This window comes from Dendrobates tinctorius, unplaced genomic scaffold (genome assembly GCF_039654945.1).
Source record: "Dendrobates tinctorius isolate UK_male_01 unplaced genomic scaffold, ASM3965494v1 ptg000126l, whole genome shotgun sequence".
In the NCBI taxonomy this organism is placed as follows: domain Eukaryota; kingdom Metazoa; phylum Chordata; class Amphibia; order Anura; family Dendrobatidae; genus Dendrobates; species Dendrobates tinctorius.
The window spans coordinates 26,601,836-26,626,529 of NW_027361794.1; the positions used below are offsets into that span (position 1 = coordinate 26,601,836).

At 45.9% G+C, this 24,694-nt stretch overlaps 1 protein-coding gene across 1 annotated transcript in view; it reads right to left on the reverse strand.

Moving 5' to 3' along the window:
- LOC141047205 (uncharacterized) overlaps nt 1-16,689 on the reverse strand; it is a 126,720-nt gene extending 110,031 nt beyond the window's left edge. The window contains exon 1 of the mRNA XM_073542158.1: nt 16,468-16,689. Within this exon, the coding sequence (XP_073398259.1) occupies nt 16,468-16,689 (222 nt within the window). The remainder of the gene's footprint in view (nt 1-16,467) is intronic.
- Nucleotides 16,690-24,694: the final 8,005 nt, after the last annotated feature.

Here is a 24,694-nt window from a genome sequence, read left to right on the forward strand (position 1 = left end):
GCCTGATCACAAGAGCTGACAATCTGAGGAAACAGCCATGCTGAATAACAGTCTACACTGCGTCACTAGATCCTTATACAGGGGGCGAATGAGGCCTCACTGTACAGGAGAGACCGGAGCGAGGAGCAGGGGCCTGATCACAAGAGCTGACAATCTGAGGAGACAGCAATGCTGAATAACAGTCTACACTGCGTCACTAGATCCTTATACAGGGGTATAATGAGGCCTCACTGTACAGGAGAGACCGGAGCGAGGAGCAGGGGCCTGATCACAAGAGCTGACAATCTGAGGAGACAGCAATGCTGAATAACAGTCTACACAGCTCCTCGCTCTGGTCTCTCCTGTACAGTGAGGCCTCATTATACCCTTGTATAAGGATCTAGTGACGCAGTGTAGACTGTTATTCAGCATTGCTGTGTCCTCAGATTGTCAGCTCTTATGATCAGGCCTCTGCTCCTCGCTCCGGTCTCTCCTGTACAGTGAGGCCTCATTATACCCCTGTATAAGGATCTAGTGACGCAGTGTAGACTGTAATTCAGCATTGCTGTGTCCTCAGATAGTCAGCTCTTGAGATCAGGCCCCTGCTCCTCACTCCGGTCTCTCCTGTACAGTGAGGCCTCATTATACCCCTGTATAAGGATCTAGTGACGCAGTGTAGACTGTTATTCAGCATTGCTGTGTCCTCAGATTGTCAGCTCTTGTGATCAGGCCCCTGCTCCTCGCTCCGGTCTCTCCTGTACAGTGAGGCCTCATTATACCCCTGTATAAGGATCTAGTGACGCAGTGTAGACTGTTATTCAGCATTGCTGTCTCCTCAGATTATCAGCTCTTGTGATCAGGCACCTGCTCCTCGCTCCGGTCTCTCCTGTACAGTGAGGCCTCATTATACCCCTGTATAAGGATCTAGTGACGCAGTGTAGACTGTTATTCAGCATTGCTGTCTCCTCAGATTGTCAGCTCTTGTGATCAGGCCCCGGCTCCTCGCTCCGGTTTCTCCTGTACAGTGAGACCTCATTATACCCCTGTATAAGGATCTAGTGACGCAGTGTAGACTGTTATTCAGCATTGCTGTCTCCTCAGATTGTCAGCTCTTGTGATCAGGCCTCTGCTCCTCGCTCCGGTCTCTCCTGTACAGCGAGGCCTCATTATACCCCTGTATAAGGAGCTAGTGACGCAGTGTAGACTGTTATTCAGCATTGCTGTCTCCTCAGATTGTCAGCTCTTGTGATCAGGCCCCTGCTCCTCGCTCCGGTCTCTCCTGTACAGTGAGGTCTCATTATACACCTGTATAAGGATCTAGTGACACAGTGTAGACTGTTATTCAGCATTGCTGTGTCCTCAGATTGTCAGCTCTTGTGATCAGGCCCCTGCTCCTCGCTCCGGTCTCTCCTGTACAGTGAGGCCTCATTATACCCCTGTATAAGGATCTAGTGACGCAGTGTAGACTGTTATTCAGCATTGCTGTCTCCTCAGATTGTCAGCTCTTGTGATCAGGCCCCTGCTCCTCGCTCCGGTCTCTCCTGTACAGTGAGGTCTCATTATACCCCTGTATAAGGATCTAGTGACGCAGTGTAGACTGTTATTCAGCATTGCTGTGTCCTCAGATTGTCAGCTCTTGTGATCAGGCCCCGGCTCCTCGCTCCGGTCTCTCCTGTACAGTGAGGCCTCATTATACCCCTGTATAAGGAGCTAGTGACGCAGTGTAGACTGTTATTCAGCATTGCTGTCTCCTCAGATTGTCAGCTCTTGTGATCAGGCCCCTGCTCCTCGCTCCGGTCTCTCCTGTACAGTGAGGCCTCATTATACCCCTGTATAAGGATCTAGTGACGCAGTGTAGACTGTTATTCAGCATTGCTGTCTCCTCAGATTGTCAGCTCTTGTGATCAGGCCCCTGCTCCTCGCTCCGGTCTCTCCTGTACAGTGAGGTCTCATTATACCCCTGTATAAGGATCTAGTGACGCAGTGTAGACTGTTATTCAGCATTGCTGTGTCCTCAGATTGTCAGCTCTTGTGATCAGGCCCCTGCTCCTCGCTCCGGTCTCTCCTGTACAGTGAGGCCTCATTATACCCCTGTATAAGGATCTAGTGACGCAGTGTAGACTGTTATTCAGCATTGCTGTTTCCTCAGATTGTCAGCTCTTGTGATCAGGCCTCTGCTCCTCGCTCCGGTCTCTCCTGTACAGTGAGGCCTCATTATACCCCTGTATAAGGATCTAGTGACGCAGTGTAGACTGTTATTCAGCATTGCTGTGTCCTCAGATTGTCAGCTCTTGTGATCAGGCCCCTGCTCCTCGCTCTGCTCTCTCCTGTACAGTGAGGCCTCATTATACCCCTGTATAAGGATCTAGTGACACAGTGTAGACTGTTATTCAGCATTGCTGTGTCCTCAGATTGTCAGCTCTTGTGATCAGGCCCCTGCTCCTCGCTCCGGTCTCTCCTGTACAGTGAGGCCTCATTATACCCCTGTATAAGGATCTAGTGACGCAGTGTAGACTGTTATTCAGCATTGCTGTCTCCTCAGATTGTCAGCTCTTGTGATCAGGCCTCTGCTCCTCGCTCCGGTCTCTCCTGTACAGTGAGGCCTCATTATACCACTGTATAAAGATCTAGTGACGCAGTGTAGACTGTTATTCAGCATTAATGTGTCCTCAGATTGTCAGCTCTTGTGATCAGGCCCCTGCTCCTCGCTCCGGTCTCTCCTGTACAGTGATGTCTCGTTATACCCCTGTATAAGGATTTAGTGACGCAGTGTAGACTGTTATTCAGCATTGCTGTCTCCTCAGATTGTCAGCTCTTGTGATCAGGCCCTGGCTCCTCGCTCCGGTCTCTCCTGTACAGTGAGACCTCATTATACCCCTGTATAAGGATCTAGTGACGCAGTGTAGACTGTTATTCAGCATTGCTGTGTCCTCAGATTGTCAGCTCTTGTGATCAGGCCCCTGCTCCTCGCTCCGGTCTCTCCTGTACAGTGACGTCTCATTATACCCCTGTATAAGGATCTAGTGATGCAGTGTAGACTGTTATTCAGCATTGCTGTCTCCTCAGATTGTCAGCTCTTGTGATCAGGCCCCTGCTCCTCGCTCCGGTCTCTCCTGTACAGTGAGGCCTCATTATACCCCTGTATAAGGATCTAGTGATGCAGTGTAGACTGTTATTCAGCATTGCTGTGTCCTTAGATTGTCAGCTCTTGTGATCAGGCCCCTGCTCCTCGCTCCGGTCTCTCCTGTACAGTGAGGCCTCATTATACCCCTGTATAAGGATCTAGTGACGCAGTGTAGACTGTTATTCAGCATTGCTGTGTCCTCAGATTGTCAGCTCTTGTGATCAGGCCCCTGCTCCTCGCTCCGGTCTCTCCTGTACAGTGAGGCCTCATTATACCCCTGTATAAGGATCTAGTGACGCAGTGTAGACTAAATTTCTGCACTAAATGCCTTTTAATCATCTCATATAATTGTAGATTGTGAGCCCTCGCGGGCAGGGTCCTCGCTCCTCCTGTGCCAGTCATGACTTGTATTGTTTAAGACTATTCTACTTGTTTTTATTACAGTCATATGTTAAAGTTTGGGCACCCCTATTAATGTTAACCTTTTTTCTTTATAACAATTTTGGTTTTTGCAACAGCTATTTCAGTTTCATATATCTAATAACTGAAGGACTCAGTTATATTTCTGGATTCAAAGGAGGTTTATTGTACTAACAGAAAATGTGAAATCTGCATTTAAACAAAATTTGACAGGTGCAAAAGTATGGGCACCTCAACATAAAAGTGACATTAATATTTCGTAGATCCTCCTTTTGCAAAAATAACAGCCTCTAGTCGCTTCCTGTAGCTATTAATGAGTTCCTGGATCCTGGATGAAGGTATTTGTGACCATTCCTGTTTACAAAACAATTCCAGTTAAGTTTGATGGTCGCCGAGCATGGACAGCCCGCTTCAAATCATCCCACAGATGTCCAATGATATTCAGGTCTGGGGACTGGGATGGCCATTCCAGAGCATTGTAATTGTTCCTCTGCATGAATGCCTGAGTAGATTTGGAGCAGTGTTTTGGATCATTGTCTTGCTGAAATATCCATCCCCTGCGTAACTTCAACTTCGTCACTGATTCTTGCACATTATTGTCAAGAATCTACTGATACTGAGTTAAATCCATGCGACCCTCAACTTTAACAAGATTCCCGGTGCTGGCATTGACCACACAGACCCAAAGCATGATGGAACCTCCATCAAATTTTACTGTGGGTAGCAAGTGTTTTTCTTGGAATGCTGTGTTTTTTAGCCTCCATGCATAACGCCTTTTTGTATGACCAAACAACTCAATCTTTGTTTCATCAGTCCACAGGACCTTCTTCCAAAATGTAACTGGCTTGTCCAAATGTGCTTTTGCAGACCTCAGGCGACTCTGTTTGTGGCGTGCTTGCAGAAACGGCTTCTTTCGCATCACTCTCCCATACAGCTTCTCCTTGTGCAAAGTGCGCTGTATTGTTGACCGATGCACAGTGACACCATCTGCAGCAAGATGATGCTGCAGGTCTTTGGAGGTGGTCTGTGGATTGTCCTTGACTGTTCTCACCATTCTTCTTCTCTGCCTTTCTGATATTTTTCTTGGCCTGCCACTTCTGGGCTTAACAAGAACTGTACCTGTGTTCTTCCATTTCCTTACTATGTTCCTCACAGTGGAAACTGACAGGTTAAATCTCTGAGACAACTTTTTGTATCTTTCCCCTGAAAAGCTTTGTTGAATAATCTTTGTTTTCAGATCATTTGAGAGTTGTTTTGAGGAGCCCATGATGCCACTCTTCATAGGAAATCAAATAGGGGAACTACTTGCAAGTGGCCACCTTAAATACCTTTTCTCATGATTTGATACACCTGGCTATGAAGTTCAAAGCTCAATGAGGTTACAAAACCAATTTATTGCTTCAGGAAGTCAGTAAAAAGTAGTTAGGAGTGTTCAAATCAAGAAAATGATAAGGGTGCCCATACTTTTGCACCGGTCAAATTTTGTTTAAATGCAGATTGCACATTTTCTGTTAGTACAATAAACCTCATTTGAATCCAGAAATATAACTGAGTCCATCAGTTATTAGATATATGAAACTGAAATAGCTGTTGCAAAAACCAAAATTGTTATAAAGAAAAAAAGGTTAACATTAATAGCGGTGCCAAAACTTTAACATATGACTGTAGTATGAGACCAACGCTAACAAGAACAGGGTACACTAATGTCAATAATAATCCCAAATAGAGTGCAGCACCTAACCTATAAACTAATGAAGCCAAAAGACACGGAGAAAAAGAAAAGGCAAATAACCCGGTATACACCTCTGTATATAAAAAAGTGAGAAACCTTTATTTCATCATGGACATGGTAACTTTAAAAACATTTAAAATACACAACAAACCAATAGCCTAAAACTCCCCAAAAGGCCCATAAGCCTTAAATACAACCCATGTAATGGGTGAATGGCAGCCCCCCAGCATATGCAGAAAGAAAATACATGTGTCATACGGTGATAATGATAAATGAACCTATAACTACAAATATAGACAGAATGGGTGATGGTACATGCAGGATGCGACTAATCAACATCATTTCCCATTGCACAGGTATAAACAGTCAAAAAACAGAGACTCCCACATATACCAAAGCATGTATGCAAAGAAGTCACCCTAAAATAGTTGTCACAATACAGATGACGTCAAAAAATGGGCATAACTGACTGAGAATGCTATAATGAAATAAAAGTATGATCACCCAAAATGAGAAAGCCAGACACTGACATGGGGGCGGCAAGAAGTCCCGAGGGGGACAAGAAGGGAGAGTGGGAAGAGGTCCCACGCGTATCGCCGCTTCGTCAGTCAGTTATGACTAAATCCAGTAACTGTTGACTACTGGTGACAGATACATAAGAAAAGAAGGAAGCGCATCACAGAAGAATATACAATTCAAGTCACCTTTATTCCATCCAGGTTAAAAATTAGAACATTCATGGTACAAGATTATTTTACTACTAAGGTCTTCAGCCAGAAACGCGTCAGAATGAACATGTTTTTAATCTTGTACCATGGATGTTCTAATATTTAATCTGGAAGGAATAAATACTTGAATTCACATTCTGCTCTGCCCTCCAGTTCTTTAGAAGGAACATGAAGCAATTTGACAGCCTTTTAGGCAGATAGGTCCAAGTTGCCATCTCCTAGTCTGTGGTTAGGCTAGCTCTGCCCCGTAGGCACCACTAGGGACTGCGGTGCCAAGAGATCTATTCTGTACAAGAACCGTCAGGGTCAGTTGCAGCTATTTTTTGTTTAACCTATTTTCCCAAGTGAGTTACCACACAGGCATAACACCCCGATATGCCTGAGCGACTTGTGAAGGAACGCCTCGTGTGCGCACATTTCCACAAGTCAGCTACAGCTGCCGCCAGTCTAGCAGTGCTTCAGCAGCTCTTGCAAGTGCCAGTTCACACACTGGTGTGCGACATGACCATACTCTGGAACCCCACATTACATATGTTGGCAAGTGTTTGTGAGCAGCAGAGGGCAGTAGTTGAATACGAGCTACAACATGCCCGTCAGTATTCCGATCAGTCTCCGCACATAACAACTGACAAGTTGGCATTACCAATTACCATCGATTACCAATATACAACACTACAGAGAGAGGTTGAGCTTTGTCCGGGGTAACTGTATCCCTGTAGAGACTTGTTAATAACACTATTATTTAGTCCTCTGTCTCTTAAATCTGTGTAGTTATATCCTGTAAGTGAATGGTCACTGATACATTGTCTCTAAATCTGGATAATTGTGTCCCATTGGCCAGATAAATACCTTATATTCCAGTACCTGGGAAATTGTATCCCAGTAGTGATAGCTCTACTGCTTTATACAGTATACCTATCCTGCTGGCTAATGGTCTGGCTAAATTTATCCCTCTACTGTCAGCAACTATTGTTTTTCTAATTGCACTTTAATCTTATTATTATATAATTTATCAATAAAGGTTATATTTTAGTAGACTTTAGTTAGGGTTTATTTGCTGTCTCAGATTTTTCCCTCTCCCCATATTGTATACACATACATCTCTTCCTTTCCCCCCAAGCTGTGTATTCAAATCTTCCCCAACCCCGTTACAATAAATCGTCAGTTTCTTCAGTTCCATTGGAGCACTTAGCACTGATGCTGTTTGCGCCTCTGAGGCGCCGTTGAATGACGTCAACAGGGTCATCACATGACTTGATCACGCTGCTGACATCGCCATATCCCGGTGGTCAGGGCTTCAATTGTGCTCAGTCCGTCTGAAAAATGCAAGTACAATTGATCACTGGGATCCGGCGCACTTCATCTTCTCTGAGCTTGACATCCGCCTCAGAGAACAGCCGACTTATAGTCTGCCTGGCCCATAATGCAACCTCCAAGAAATCTCCTCGGACCGCCGGATGAGTCGGCTCAATGGTGTTCCCTTGCCAGCTGAACCGGGGCAGATACCCCTCCTGCCCTCCCCTAGACCTGCCTCTGGGTTAAGGCTAAATAACAGAAGCAGTTGCTGTTTTCTATAAAATTTATAAAAAGCAGTACATTATAGTAATACCTTGACTAACGAGTGCATCGACTTATGAATTTTGCGAGATGCGAGCCGTCGCTCTGTCAGCTTTATGATGTGAGCCGAGATACAAGCGAGCGAGCTTACACCACTCACCTCATGGTTACCCTGCCGTGCAAGCAGCTCTGTCATTGCTTCATTCTTCGACTATGGGTCCTAAGAAAGTGAGTTGCCCTGTCAGTTCTTTTTACCTGTTCTTGTGATTCAGGACCTTACCATCTTTTGCTGCACACAGGTTTTTAGTATTACCAACGTTGCCATTTTCCTGGGGTGGACTCTATTTTAAGCACTGCATGCTGCGTGTATTTGACATGGGGCTGTTCATAGGATAATGGTTATTTTTTGGTTCATTCTTCTGCTAATTTTGCTGTTAATGAATCTTTTTTAAAAAATCCTAATAAAATAATTGGTGTGGTTTTGGGGGGGCTGGAAGAACGGATTAATTGCATTTCATTTTAATGGGGACATTTAATTTGATATACAAGCAAATTGAGTTAAGAGTTCGGCCACAGAACGAATTAAACTTGTAAGTCAATCACTGTATATGGTTATTAGTGTTGAGCAAACATGTTCGGATAACGTCTGATCCAAGCATGCTCGGGTGTTATCCAATGCCTTCAGTGTCACCAGCTTTCTGCCATCCCCTTGTCCGGTTCCAATACGGAAAGGTTCCAGGAAAGACATCTCAGCTACTCCTGCCTCGGTCGTAGACCCCAGATCCTTCTTGAGACAGTCCTTAAGCTGGTGCCCACCTGCACGATCCTCAGCCTGGGACCCCTTCCTGCTGTAGTAGCTCTATCCCCACAGCCGGCAGACTGTCTCTTTCACTGCTCCTTGCACCTTGCCCTAGGCAAGGCTGCCCGGGCTCTGCTGCCTATCCAGGAAGTGTCCTGACTATATCCCTATGCTCTGCCCTGCTCAACACTGACTCCTCCCTACTGACAAACCTCTATGCTAACTGTACCTAACTAACACTCCTAATCTATTTTATTCTATTCCTTTTCTCTATGATGACCCCCTCTATTCTAATCCCCCTATGGTCCTATACTATCTAAGATCCTATCCTGGCCCTAAGCCTATACATCGTACATGACAGATACATCACATTACAGTACATAACAAGTATAATAACGTTAGTGAACAATGAGGTGCCACACGTAACCATGAGAACAGCGTCCAGGGAAGAGGAGGAATGTGAGGGTCCCTGCCACCTCCTTACACTCCTCCCTCCTAAAATATGGTCATCCCTGAACATGGCGGCACCTGTAAGCTTAAAACTGTTAGAATTTTTTTTAAAACATATATACAGTTAGTACAGCCTATGTCCAATGCTGCTGAGGGTCAAACGTGACCCTGGCTCCACTTGGTTAGAGCCCCCCAACAAAAGAATTCAAGTTCCTTTAGTGTGGGTCCGACTGACCTCGGTCTCCTGGGACCTATCTTAAAGGGAACCTGTCACCCCCCAGGGGCATTTTTCAGTTAAAGAGCCACCTTCAGCAGCACTAAGGATGCATTCTGTGAATCATAGAATCATAGAATCGTAGAGTTGGAAGGGACCTCCTGGGCCATCTGGTCCAACCCCCTGCTCAAAGCAGGATTCGCTAAATCATCCCAGTCAGATGTCTGTCCAGCCTCTGTTTGAAGACTTCCATTGAAGGAGAACTCACCACTTCTCGTGGCAGCCTGTTCCACTCATTGATCACTCTAACTGTCAAAAAGTTTTTTCTAATATCTAATCTGTGTCTCTTCCCATTCAGTTTCATCCCATTGCTTCTAGTCTTTCCTTGTGCAAATGAGAATAAAGTTGATCCTTCTACAATGTGACAGCACTTTAGATATTTGTAGACAGCTATTAAGTCTCCTCTCAGTCTTCTCTTTTGCAAACTAAACATTCCCAAATCCTGCAACCTTTCCTCATAAGACAGGGTTTGCAGACCGGTCACCATTCTGGTCGCTCTTTTCTGAACTTGCTCCAGTTTGTTGATGTCTTTTTTAAAATGTGGTGCCCAAAACTGGACACAATATTCCAGATGAGGTCTGACCAAAGAGGAGTAGAGGGAAATAATGACTTCACGTGATCTAGACTGTATGCTTCTGTTAATACATCCTAGAATTGCATTTGCCTTTTTTGCTGCTGCATCACACTGTTGACTCATATTCAGTCTGTGATCTATTAGTATACCCAAGTCTTTTTCACATGTGCTGTCACTTAGCCCTATTCCTCCCATTCTATATATGCTTTTTTCATTTTTATTGCCCAGATGTAGTACTTTGCATTTCTCCCTGTTAAAAACCATTCTGTTAGTTGCTGCCCACTTCTCCAGTTTATTTAAATCTTTTTGAATCCTCTCTCTCTTCTCTAGTATTAGCTATCCCTCCTAGCTTTGTGTCATCAGCAAATTTAATCAGTTTACCCTCAATTCCTTCATCTAAATCATTGATAAAGATGTTGAACAATACAGGGCCCAGGACAGAGCCCTGTGGTACCCCACTTGAGACATTCTTCCAACTGGATGTGCAGCCATTTACGACCACTCTTTGGGTCCGATCACTAAGCCAGTTATGAATCCACCTAACAGTTGCCTTGTCCATTCCATACTTAGTCATTTTTCAATAAGGATTGTATGAGAGACTTTGTCAAATGCTTTGCTGAAGTCAAGATATACTATATCTACAGCATTTCCTTGATCCACCCAATCAGTGATACCGTCATAGAAGGAAATTAAGTTAGTCTGACATGACTTATTAGTTAGAAACCCATGCTGACTCTGTTTAATCACTTCATTCTTATCCAGGTATTGACTTACATGTTGTTTAATAATTTGTTCAAAGATCTTTCCTGATATAGAAGTCAGACTCACCGGCCTATAGTTGCCTGGGTCCACCTTCTTCCCCTTTTTGAAGATAGGAACAACATTTGCTCTTCTCCAGTCTTCTGGCACTTCTCCTGTTCTCCAAGAATTTTCAAAGATTATGGAGAGGGGTTCAAAAATTTCTTCTGCTATCTCCTTCAGTACTCTGGGGTGTAATTCATCTGGACCTGGAGACTTGAATTCATTTAGGTTAGCTAAGTGTTTCCTCACTATCTTTCTGTTTATAGATATCCTGGATTCTTCTATTCCCTTAATAGGACAGTGAATAACAGTTGATGTTGCATTTCCTTTCTGAGAGAAAACAGATGCAAAATAGGAATTTAAAAGTTCAGCCTTCTCAACATCCTGTCTTACCATTTCATCATTTTCATCCTGTAAAAATCCTATAGCATCTTTGACTTTTCTTTTACTTTTGACATATCCCCAAAATCCTTTATTATTGCTTTTGACATCTCTTGCAAGCCTCAGTTCATTTTCAGCTTTAGCTAATCTGATTTGTGCCCTGCAGGTTCTGCAGACAGCATTATATTCTTCTTTAGATATGCCTCCCTCTTTCCATTTTATAAACATTTTTTTCTTCCTTTTTAGCATGTGCTTAAGTTCTGTGTTCATCCATCCTGGTTTCCTTAAATGCTTCCTATTCTTCCCTCTTTTCGGAATTGTTAACAACTGTGCTTTGAGAATTTCATTTTTCAAGATTTCTCATCCTTCCTGGACATTTTTGTCTTTAAGGATATCCAGCCATTGGATCCCTCCAATTCTCTTTCTGAATCCCTTAAAATCTGCCTTTCTGAAATCTAACCTTGACGTCTGAGTCTTCACAGGTCTTCCACCTCTAGTAATCCAAAATTCTAAAATAGCATGGTCGCTACCTCCTAGGGTCCCAGCCACTTTTACCTCCTCAACCATTTCCTCCCTGTTTATAAGGATTAGATCCATGGTAGCAGTTCCCCTTGTTTTCTCCCTTACCTTTTGGAAGATAAAGTTGTCAGCAAGAGAGGATAAGAATTTCCTTGACCTGTTAGTTTTGCCTGAGAGAGATTCCCAACAAATGTCTGGATAGTTGAAATCTCCCATGACAACTATGTCATATTTTTTGGAGAACTTGGCCATCTGATGCATAAAGAGTTCATCTATATCTTCGGCTTGCACAGGCGGCCTGTAGTAAATGCCTACAATGGTGTCCTTTCCATTGTTCTGTCCTTGTATTCTTACCCAAACAGTTTCCACAGAACTCCCAGTCTCTGAAGCTTCAATCTCTGTGCAGATATACGCGTTTCGAACATACAATGCGACACCCCCTCCTCGTTTATCAAGTCTGTTTCTTGCAAATAAGTTGTATCCTTCTAGTCTTGTATTCCAATCATGTGTATCGTCCCACCAAGTTTCAGTGATTCCAATTACATCATATTTCTGTTCCTGTGTTAGTAGTTCCAATTCTCCTTGTTTGTTGCCCATGCTTTGTGCATTAGTATAGAAACATTTTAGTTTGTGATTGGTTTCTCTTTCTCCAATATTTTTATTAATTAGATTCTTTCATCTTTGTTCTTCCTTTCCACTTCTAATAGCAGAGTTCTCAATAGCATTTGTCAGGTGTATGGCTTTTTCTGGTCTTTTGCTTCCCTTCCCATGTTGTTCTAGTTTAAAGCTCTCCTTACAAGTGTAGCAAGGCGACTTCCAAATACATGCTTTCCAGTCTTGGTAAGGTGCACCCCATCTCTAGCAAGTAGTCCATCGTATAAGTAGTTCACTCCGTGATCCAGAAATCCAAATCGTTGCTGACGGCACCATCGACGTAGCCAGTTGTTCACCTGCAGAATCTTATTCCACCTCCTTGTTCCATGGCCATCCACTGGGAGGATGGAAGAGAAGACCACCTGCGCTCCCAGTTCTTTCACTTTCTTGCCTAAGTCTTCAAAGTCTCTGCAGATGATTTCCAGGTCGTTTCTTGCGGTGTCATTTGTCCCCACATGTAGTAGCAGGAATGGGTAGTCATCTGTAGGTCTGAAGAGTCCTGATATCCTGTCAGACACATCTTTAATTTTTGCACCTGGAAGACAGCACATTTCTCTTGTAGTTATATCCGGTCTGCAGATAGCGGCCTCTGTTCCTCTCAGCAGGGAATCCCCCATGACCACCACTCTCCGTTTCTTCTTCACAACATTTTTCTTTCTCCATCCAGGAGGACTCTGAGGGCGTACAAGGTTGCTGTTTGTTGGCAAAGTCTTATCCTGATGTATTTCTTCATCGTTTTCCTGCGTGAGAGCCTGGTACTGGTTCCTGAGCAGTATGGGTGCTGACTGCCTCCCGATCCTCCTGCTTCTCTGGGTCACATGTCTCCATTCCTCTGTTTCTTCAGGTGCACTTCGAATTTCTTCTCTTTCTGTAACATGAAGAGATAATTCTGCTCTGTCTAAGAACTCTTCACCTTCCTTAATGATCTTCAACGTAGCTAACCTCTCTTCGAGATTTTGCAACTTTTCCTCCAACAGGGACACAAGCTTGCATTTGTGGCATGTGAAGTTTGGCTTTTCCACTGGTAAATCTGTGAACATGTAGCAAGAAATGCAGCTCACCAAATGGCTCCTGGCCTCTTCCGTCTTGAGATTTCTTAAAAACGATGAAAGATGAGCCAAATCGGAGCGCGGTTTTTCCAATTTCCTCTTTTCAGCTGCAACGGCCAAAACCCAGTGATCGTTGAGCTCGCGGAGACTCTTCACTTATCCCAGAAGGCACTGGGAATATGCAAATGATCTCCTCAAGACTCTTCCCCTGGTTTTCCGATTTCCTCTTTTCAGCTGCAACGGCCAAAACCCAGTGATCGTTGAGCTCGCGGAGACTCTTCACTTATCCCAGAAGGCACTGGGAATATGCAAATGATCTCCTCAAGACTCTTCCCCTGGTTTTCCGATTTCCTCTTTTCAGCTGCAACGGCCAAAACCCAGTGATCGTTGAGCTCGCGGAGACTCTTCACTTATCCCAGAAGGCACTGGGAATATGCAAATGATCTCCTCAAGACTCTTCCCCTGGTTTTCCGATTTCCTCTTTTCAGCTGCAACGGCCAAAACCCAGTGATCGTTGAGCTCGCGGAGACTCTTCACTTATCCCAGAAGGCACTGGGAATATGCAAATGATCTCCTCAAGACTCTTCCCCTGGTTCCCCTGTGAAGGTGGCTCTTCTTTTTCTGACCCCCAGTAATGCCAAAATATTGACTTTTATAATTAGCGCCTCTTACCTGTAATGTGTCCCATAGGTATGATGTGTCCCCCATATCAGCCACCTACCATCCGTCAATCATGCCTGAGCGGCGCCTCGGCGCCACCCACCATCTGTCCATCATGATACCCCATGCGTCGCTGCTTCCTCTTGATTTGAATCCTGGCGCCTGCGCTGTGACAAGCGTTCTCGGGCATGCGTAGTGCGCGCTGCCCTAGAACCGATATCAGGCTATTGCGCCTACGCGTTGTGGAGGCCCCAGATCCCGCTCTGCAATGTGTTATGACATATTCACACTGCGGTGCTGGGGCCTCCACAACGCGCAGACGCAATAGCCTGATGTCGTTCTCGGGCAGCGCACACTGCGCATGCCCGAGAACACTTGTCACAACGCAGGCGCTGGGATTCAAATCAAGAGGAGGCAGCGACACAGGGGGCATCATGATGGACAGATGGTGGGAGGCGCTGAGGCGCCGCACAGGCATGATTGACGGATGGTAGGTGGCTGATAGAGGGGGGCACATCATACCTGTGGGACACATTACAGGTATGAGGAGCTAATTATAAAAGTCAATATTTTGGCATTACTGGGGATCAGAAAAAGAAGAGCCACCTTCACAGAATGCAGCCTTAGTGCTGCTGAAGGTGGCTCTTTAACTGAAAAACGCCCTGGGGGGGTGACAGGTTCCCTTTAACAACAACAGTACATATAGTCCTGACCGGACTTGCTCCTCGGGTCCTCCTGTTCAGATTTTCCCCCTTCCTCCTTTAGCAGAGTACGGACCCTTAACAAAACAAGTGGGCTGCTTTTATCAGAGGACAGTACAGGTTTAAAACAGGAAAAGTTCAGCGTTAAAACAGTCCAGTACATAAAGCAACCACACACAGTCCATTACTGTTTCCAAGGTGACCCTTCAGGTTTTAGACCCGTAATCCAGCAGGGGGTGAGGAAACGTACACAAATACAGTAAACTTGGATAAGGGGTAGAAGAAAAACAAACAACAGTCCTTCAACTGTGACCATACTGTCCACCACTGACACCAAGTCCTGGTCCCGTCCAGGGCTCACTACCCTTTCACATATACGGAACAGTCTCTCCTGCACTTCAATCCATGCAACTAGCACATCCAGTTCATTTTAGGGGCTGCCTTCACTCCTTGCTCTCCTTGCGACTGGAATAATGGGCCGCATTCTGGTCCTGAATTATTATAAACGTGTTGCGCGAAGACCCGCTGGAGGAGGACTCTCCGCTCTTTCTCCTGCTCCTTTCCTCTGTCAGCGGCTGGTTCATGGTACCTGGAACTTCCTGCTCCCGTGACCCGATTGTTGCCACCGCTTCCTTTAAGGGCGCCTCTGACTTTCTGTAGGGACTACAATAATTGCAGACGGCTGCACGCAATACTGCGCTTCCTGTGCCTGTCTCTCTTTGATGCTGGAGACCATTTTCACCGCCACAGCATACTGTCCACGGGGCCCTTGTTCTTTAATAAATGTCACTCGGTCCCATTCCTGAAAAGGACCGTCAAAACTAATGGACCCGGCATTCACATAGACCTTGTCCCCAGTCTCGACCTCATGGATGAATCATACAGCCCCTTATCTACTATGATGTTCCAACTGTCAGCACCCTATATAGTGCGATTGTACCCCAGAGCTCCCAAAAAAGAAAAAAGAATCCCTATACTCACCTAATCGAGATTCCTCATCCTCCGCAGTGACTGTCTCTTCTTCTAGCCATTCTCGCAGTGGATTCTGATGGCATGATGCAGTGACATCTTTGCACCGCCAATGTTCCTTGCTTAGTGCTGGACTCCAGCAGGCCTAAGATAGAAGGGACGCCCACAGCTGGCTGGGGTAAGTGACGAAGCCAGTGACTTTGTGCTCCGTCACAACTGTTAAAAGTATGCGCATCTTGAGGAAGCCGATTCTGTTAGCAACATAGCAGATAAGGCAGCCCACAACCAGACAGACCCTTCTGCCATTTGCCAGAATTGCAAGATGGCCAGTCTGGCCCTGCAAGGTCCTTAATCCTGCAAATCTTCTAGCACACTTTGGTTCCACTTGATTTTGGCTGGCCAGCAGATAGCAGTCTTTCCTCATTAATGGCACATCTTGCACTAATTTTCCAGTGGTCTCATCACTTTGTTACTTTCTTCCCCCCTTTTTGCTCGCCAGTCCTCGGGTGAGTGAATTCTTTTGAGTTTGAGGTTTCCTCACAGGTAGGCCGTCGTCAGCCAATAATTGCGTGCATTCCTGGGTCTTCTGGGATCAAACAAATTCATCCTGAGCATACTGGTTAGGGGTAATCCCGGCATTGGCTCGCTCAGTCCTGAGGAGCTCTTCCTGCTGAGGCGCATTTGAGGTACTTGGAGACTCAAGCACTGGGTGTGGTAAGTCGACTCTGAATTTGTTTTTACCCTGTTAACCATTCTTCTTCTTCCTCTAAGACTGCCCATTGTGGACCTCAGCCACTTCAGTTGGGGCCCCTGCCTGGTATGGTCTTCTGCTTCAGAAGAGCTGGGTCACAGCATATTCCTGTGCAACACCTGAGGTGGCATCATCCCCTTCAGGTCTAACCTCATAGACTGGGTTTTTCAGGTGATTCTTCCTCACCACTCGGTAGAGTACCGCCTCCCAATGATGATGCAGCTTGTTTCCGGGTCATTTAACCGGCATCAACACATGGTCCCCTGGCTGAAGTGGTCCATCTGACATCGAGGATCGACTTGAATGTTCCACTTCCTGAAGCTTCTGCTCAACCAGCTTCCTTACCGTCTGAAATCTGTGACTGTGTTCTCGGGTCCTGGCACTAGGCCTACTGCCCGAACAGGAATCCTCTGCCTCCAGCTCCAGTTCAGTGGTCTCTCCACCAAACAGTAGCATGTAAGAGGTGTTACTAGCAGTCACATGGAAACAATTATTGCAAACCCACAACAACTCAGAGGCAAATTCGAGCCACTTCATCTTCTTGTCATCTTCCAGGGTCCGCAACATTTGCAACAGGGTTCGGTTGAAGTGCTCACAATCCCCATTCCCCTGTGGATGATATGGTGTGGTTTGGGATTTGTTGATTCCATGGATGCAGTACAGTTGGTTCGTCACTTGCCCCTGGAAGCAGGACCCTGGGTCGTAGTGAATTTACTTTGGGCATCCATATATGCGAATGAAGTCCTGACAAATGGCTCTGGCTGTAGGTTCAGCTGTCTGATCCTAGGTGGGAGTCACCACTGCAGGGTTGCCATTAGGAATTTCAGGGCCCCATATTGGCAAAATTTTCGGAGCCCCCTTGAAACTCTGCCCAGGCTCCACCATAGCCCCACCTCCACCCCTCGGACCTTCCATGGTCCCACCAACCTCTCTTGGAAAAACTCCACTTCTGCACCATATCCTCCCCCATTATACATCACCAGATCACATACATAGCCAGTAGCTTTTGTTTTGGCCAAAAGATTTTTTAATCCCCTCCACGACAAAGTAGTCTCTTCTGGCCAGGCTCTACTCGACTGTAACTTATTAAACAATTGTTAAAATATCCAATACAATTTTAGGTATATTTTTATTTATCATTTTTTTAAAATGACCATTAACATCACATGCAAGGGAAAAATACCACTGCACCATGACCAGATCACATATTACCACCACATAGTGACCAAATATTACCACATACAGGGAATAAATACCACCACAATATAACTAGACAATATATTACCACCACAGTGACCGAATAATAGCATGTACAAGGAACAAATACAACCACATCATGACCAGATCACATATTACCACCACATAGTGATTGAATATTACAATACTGATCATTAATAAAATAAAAACACAGTACTAATGCCATTATACACAGGGGATCTGTACTTAGTATACAGTGTCCGTGTACAGGTAATACAGTGATCACCTGTGACATTATACACAGGGGCTCTGTATATAGTGTCAGTGTACAGGTAATACTGTGATCACTAGTGACATTATGCACAGGAGCTATGTATATAGTATACAGTACGTAGTGTCAGTGTACAGGTAACACACTGACTCACCGGTGACATCTCTAGTTAAAGTCCTTCATCTTTGCTTCTCTTCTTCATCCAGTTCAGACCATGATCACTTCTTCCAGCCAGGACTCGTCTCTGCATAAAATAACACAGTAATCTATAGTACATTCCCCGATTTTTGCCCAACTTCTATACTACGCCAGATGAAAAAAGCGACCATGTCGCAATGCATAGTGACAGGACCTCTCCTCCCCCACACTGAAAACAGTAACCTCAAAAATAATATCCTTTAATTAGCCCCTATAGTAATAATATCCCACATTCTGGACCCCACGTGTCCACGCATTCTGCCTCATGTCTCTGCATATTGCCCCAGAGTCATCCCTAATTGTATAATGCATCCCATAGTCATATATAGCAGTATAATGCACCCCCATAGGGGTATAATATAACCCATAGGGGTATTATGCACCCCCATAATGCTCCGTCATAGGGGTATAATGCTCCCCCTTAGGGGTATAATGCTCCCCCATAATATAATGCGATAGGTAGAGTTGAGCGAAACGGGTCTGTCAAGTTCATAAGTCGCTGACTTTTGCTAAAGTCGGGTTTCATGAAACGAAATCCGACCATAGCGTGAGGTTGGCCATGAGGTCGGCGACCAGAGCGCCAAAGTCGCGTTTGAAATGATGCTTCCAGCGCCCTTTTTCAGCCAATGATGGAGGACGCACACTGTGGGCAATGCGATGACATGGGAATCGGTCACCACCATCTTTGAGAAGGGCATGCAAGAGATTGGCTTGCTTTGTGTGGCGTCACAGGGGCTATAAAAGGGCGTGCACGCCGACCGCCATCTTACTTCTGCCGATCTTAGCATAGGGAGGGAGAGGTTGCTGCTGCTGATTCTGAATAAGGGAGAGCGTTAGGCAGGGAAGAAGAACCCAAAAACTGCTTCTGCTGGTAGCGATTTCCACTTACAACACTTTGTGTGCAGTGACAGGGGAGGCTCTATTTTTGTGCATCAGCTCTGTTGGTTATTAGGCTGCCTTATAAGGCTCCCTGATAGCTGCATTGCTGCTTGCACACTGCTGTGCAAACTGCTTTTTTAAAAGCAAAAATACTTTTCTTCCTCATTTCTGCACAGTTACCAAGCGTTCATTTTTCCACACTTTTGTGTGCAGCAGTCCTGCTTATTAGGCTGCCTGCTGCCGCCATACTTGGACTGAGAGCATCATTGTCAGCCTCCTAACATCTCTAGGGAGATTCAAATTCTCCCCAGTACTATATACACCTTGTACTTTGTCATACACCATCCAATTTCAGCCTGTTAAATTGAGGTGTAATCTATAGTGGGCCTGAGATAATAGTTCAGCCTCCTAAAATCTGTAGGGAGATTCAAATTCTCCCCAATACTATATACACCTTGTACTTTGTCATACACCATCCAATTTCAGCCTGTTAAATTGAGGTGTAATCTATAGTGGGCCTGAGATAATAGTTCAGCCTCCTAAAATCTGTAGGGAGATTCAAATTCTCCCTCATACTATATACACCTTGTACTTTGTCATACACCATCCAATTTCAGCCTGTTAAATTGAGGTGTAATCTATAGTGGGCCTGAGATAATAGTTCAGCCTCCTAAAATCTCTAGGGAGATTCAAATTCTCCCCAATACTATATACACCTTGTACCTTGTTTTACAGTACCATATAGATGGTGGTATTTTGGGTACATTTTCCCAAAAATGAGGAAGTATGGTGGAAGAGGCTGTGAACGTGGGCGGAGGTTGCCAACTGGTACTCATGGTGGTGGTGGTGGTGGTGCTGCATCTGCTGGTAGTGGCAAAAGCACACTAGCACCTAAGGCAGGAGGTGTTGAGCCTGCGTCATCATCTGGCTCCACAAGGCCTCAAAGGCTCCCTTTTCTGGAAGGAGGTAAACCGCTTTTAAAGCCGGAGCTTCAGGAACAAGTTTTGGCTTACATTGCTGACACAGCCTCCAGCTCTATCGCCTCCTCTTCTGAAGTTTCAAAAAATAAAAGCACTGAGTCATCAGTTGAGGCTCCTGGTCAGGAACAACACTTTTTCTTGTGCCCTTCACCCCTACCAAAAGTGAAGGATGCGGCAGGCCACACTACAGATTTCTCCATGGAGCTCTTTTCACATACCATGCCTGGGTTATCAAGTCAAATCGTGAATTCCCCAGTCCAAGATTAATCTGACACGGAGTGCACTGATGCACAGCCACTGCTAGATTTTTCTGCTGGTACATTCACTCAGAGCACTACATTGTCCTCGCAGTGTACTGAGCCAGAATCTGACCCTGATGAGACTCAGGTTCCCCTTCCCGCATACTATGCCACCTTACACGGTGACACAGAGGAAGGTGCACATGAAATTGAAGAGGAGGTGATGGATGACCCATTTGTTGACCCAGATTGGCATCCATTGGGGGAAGAGGGTGCCGCTTCCAATAGCTCAGAAGAGGAGGAGGAGGATCCGCAGCAGGCATCGACATCGCAACAGCTGTTATCTGGCAGGCCCGTAGCAGTCCAAAAACGGGTTACAAAAACCAAAAGAGTTGCAGGACAGCTTGGCCAGACGGTCAAATTAGCACAGCGTACAAGGCTTCACAATGTCTTCCACAGTAGGAAGAGCGAAGTGTGGCACTTTTTTGAACAAAATCCTAATGATCAGGCAAAGGTTATCTTTAAGAAGTGCGCAAAGACCTTTAGCCAAGGGAAAAATCAGAAATTTGAATACCAGTTGCATGCTTAGGCACTTAACCACCATGCACTTGCAAGCATGGACGGACTACCAAACCTCACGTACCACATGTGCACCTGCTCCAAATGAAGGTAGTCAGCAACGCTACATCGCTTTCCCCACTGTAAGACCACCGGTTAGCACACAACCAGCAGCAAATGTTGAGGTGTCGTCGCAAGGCCAAAGCAGTCAAGGAATCACAATGTTATTGCTATGAAAGACTGAATCTAGGCCATCAGCAAGACCACCAACACCATCACCATCACCAACCCTCTCTCAGTCCGCCATGTCCACCGCTAGTTCCACCATATGCAGCTCTCAAGTCCAGCTCCCCTACCAGAGACTCTGAGTAGGACAAGAAAGTACTCATCCTCTCATCCGCGTACACTGTGTTTGAACGTCCACATTGTCAAACTAATCTCGTTAGAGATGATGCCCTACCAGTTCGTGAAAGTGAAGCTTTCCGCGAGCTCATGGCCTAAGCAGTACCACGCTATGACCTACCCAGTCAACATTTCTTTTCTCGAAACGCCATCCCAGCCTTCCACCTGCATGTGAAAGACCGCATTGTCCATGCACTCAAGCAATCAGTGAGTGGAAAGGTGCACCTCACAACAGATGCATGGCCAGGGTCATTACGTGTCCATCACTGCGCACTGGGTTAATGTGGTGGATGCAGGGTCCACAGGGGACAGCGGCGGTGGGACCGTGCTGCCTAGCCCACGGTACAGGAAACAGTTGGCTGTAGGGGTTCGACCCTCCTCCTCCAGAAGCGAAAGGTCATCCACAGAGCGCAGTCGCACGAGCACTCCATCCGCAGCTGCCAGTGTTGCACCCGAGGTGTCCCACTATCGAACAGCTAGTGGTAAGCGTCAGCAGGCTGTGTTGAAGATGATGTGTTTGGGCGACCACAGACACACCGCGGAGGTACTGGCCGACTACTTGCAGCGACAAACTTAGTCATGGCTGGGCAGTCTACATCTTCAGGCAGGCAAGGTAGTTAGTGATAACGGCCGGAATTTTGTGGCAGCCATAGCCCTTTCAAAACTCAGACACATACCTTGCCTGGCTCACACCTTGAACCTGGTGGTGCAGTGCTTCCTCAATAATTATCCGGAGTTAACAGCCCTACTCCATAAGGTGCGAAGACTGTGCTCGCACATCCGCCGGTCGCCCGTACACTCCAGTCATATGCAGAAGCTGCAGCGATTGCTCCACCTTCCCAAGCACCGCTTAATTATTGATGTTGCAACAAGGTGGAACTCCACCCTGCACATGGTTGAGAGGCTGTGCGAACAGAGGCAGGCTGTAATGCATTTGTGGGAGGATACCCGGGCAGGCAGTTTGAGGGCAGACATGGAGTTGTCTGATGTGCAGTGGTCGAAGCTGAAACACCTCTGTAAAGTCCTTCAGTGTTTTGAGAAATGCACATGGCTGGTAAGCGCAGACGACGCCATCATAAGCATGAGCATCCCACTTATGCGTCTGCTCATGCAAACTTTGACGCACATTAAGGAGCAGGCGTCTGCAGCCGAGGAGGAAGAGGAAGAGGAGGGAAGCCTTGATGACAGTCAGCCATTGTCTGCTCAGGGAACTCTCCTGTACGAGGTGGAGGAAGAAGAGGACGAGGATGATGGGGATGATTATTTAGGGGAGGAGGATGCTTCTCAGGGGGCAAGAGAAAATGTTGGCATGGCAAGGTCAGGTACAGGGTTTGTGCATGACTGGAGGGAAGTGGATTTGCCAGAAAGTGCTCCTCCACCCAGCACTCGCAGTGCATCATTGACACCTGGAACATTGGCCCACATGTGTGATTATGCCTTGCTGATCCTAAAAAGGGTCCCCTGCATTGCCAAAATGATGAAGGATGACAACTACTAGTTGGCCAGCATCCTGGATCCACGCTATAAAGGCAAATTCCAAAACATCATGCCACAGGAGAACCTATAGCTAATATTGGCTAACAAGCAACTCTGGTAAACCGTTTCTTTAAGGCATTCCCAGCACACAGCAGCGGTGATGGTTCTCACACGAGCCGTAGGGTGCAACATGGAAGAGGTGTTCGTGGTGCACACATCCGAAGTGGCGTGGGAGACAGGGGTTTCATGACCATGTTGTGGACTGGTTTTTCAAGTACCGCTCACACGACTGATAATACTGCATCGACTGAAAGTGACAGGAGACAGCAGTTGTCATCTATGGTTACAAACTACTTCTCCCAGATCGATGTTCTCCCTCACAGGTCATTCCCCTTTGACTATTGGACCTGTAAACTGGACACCTGGCCTGAATTGGCACAATATGCCTTACTGGAGCTCGCTTGCCCTGCTGCTAGTGTGCTATCCGAAAGAGTCTTCAGTGCTGCTGGATCAATCCTGACAGAAAAAAGGACCCATCTGTCGACCCAAAATGTTGATGATCTAACCTTCATTAAAATGAACCATGCATGGGTTTCAAAGGATTTTGTCCCACCTTCCCCTGCTGACACATAGTTTGCCAGAAAAATTGCTCGCTTTTGTCCTCCTCTTCCTCGGACTTCTCCAATTCCTCCATTTGCAGCTGCTGAATATCCAACATCAACATATGCCATTTTTTCCATCTCCCCCCACAGGGCCGGAGTCACCACCTGACGCACGCACCCGTGCGAGTGCCGTTGCCCTGGACAGGTGGGTGGGCACACTCTTGGGTGATGGCACTGGCACAGGGTCCCTCATAGTACAATCAAGTGTCTCTGATGGTGGGGGTGCACACCCACCGTCAGACACACCGGCATACTATGAGGGGCCCTGTGCCAGTACCGCCGCCCACGAGTGGGCCCCCCCTGCTGGCTCAGGGCCCCAGCACTTGCAAAACTTACCTCTCCCTGCTCCACCGCTGTGTAGTCTGGGCTGTTAAATCCTTCACTGGGACTGCCACTACAAATTTGGTGAACTGATAGATGATGGTTAAGACGTAGCTATGCCCTGCCCTGCTGGGCTCTATCTTCAGATGATCAATGGCTTCCATTTGTTATGGACGTCGACTCACAATGAGATGCAATGGTGGTTTATCATCAGCTTTCACAGTTTTCCTACTCATAGACGTGTGACATTCCTGCCCACATTTTTAAATGTGCCCTCTCATGCCAATCCAATAGAATCGCCTACAGCCTGTGGCTTGTGTCTTTTGCACTCCAAAGTCACCTGACAGATCATGATAGGCAGTGAGGACCATTTCTACATCTCTCCTTGTGATCAAAATTTGATGGAGATGAGTAACGGTGATGGAATCAACGGTACTGCGATACAGCAACACTTTCATCACAAAGAACTGTTTTCGCTGTCTCCACACACAAAGTAATTGAGGGGCAGCATCACCTCTGAGAATTCTCCAGGGAGTTTTTCCCGTGATTAGTAATTCCTAGATTTCTGCAATCACTCGACTTTATGTCTGTACTTTTATCCATCTCGTTTCCTCTTGCGGAGAGTCTGGACTGTCTTACTGAGACAGAAATATATATGAAGATTTAGAAATACCCCAACAGTGTATACTGGTGTATGCTTCAAAAACATTTCCTTTTTTCTACTTTTTAGATTGTTGTCTAATCCATACTGAGGCTGTGAGTGTCTTTGTCGTACTCCGAAAATAAACACGGAGATTTTAAATGTTTAAACTCTGCTATATATACCTGTTATCCGGAGATACTGTACCCTTTCTCAACTTTCTGCAATCTTGTCGAATCCATACTGTGCCTGAGACCATCTGAGTCTGCCTCCTGATTACAGATGAGTGGTGTTTGAGTGGAACTGTTGGCCAAGTTCAAATTCTAGCTGTTTTGGGCGGTGTTAGATCCGTTCGTCGAACTACACTTTGATTAAAATTCGGCTGTTCGAGTTTCCGTTCGAGAACGTTTCGTTAAACAAAAGCGTATCTTTTTTTTCACATTAATAATGGTTTTCAATGATAATAGACAGTTTTAGGGCATAGTAGCGGTGTCTGGTAGTCAGTGGTGTACTACACCTGTGAAGGAGCTACACTGTGTGTGTTTCTAATAATTTTTTAATTTTGTCCTGAAAATCCCTTACGGCCTAGTAACTGTGTCTGCTACTCAGAAGAGGAGCCCACCCGTGAACCGAGCTATGCCGCCTGTTTATGAAAGAACCAGTTTTTGACTGCATTTACACCACTTAATACTTTGGGCCGAGTAATTGTGTTTGCTACTCAGCAGAGTTGGCCACCCGTGAACCAAGCT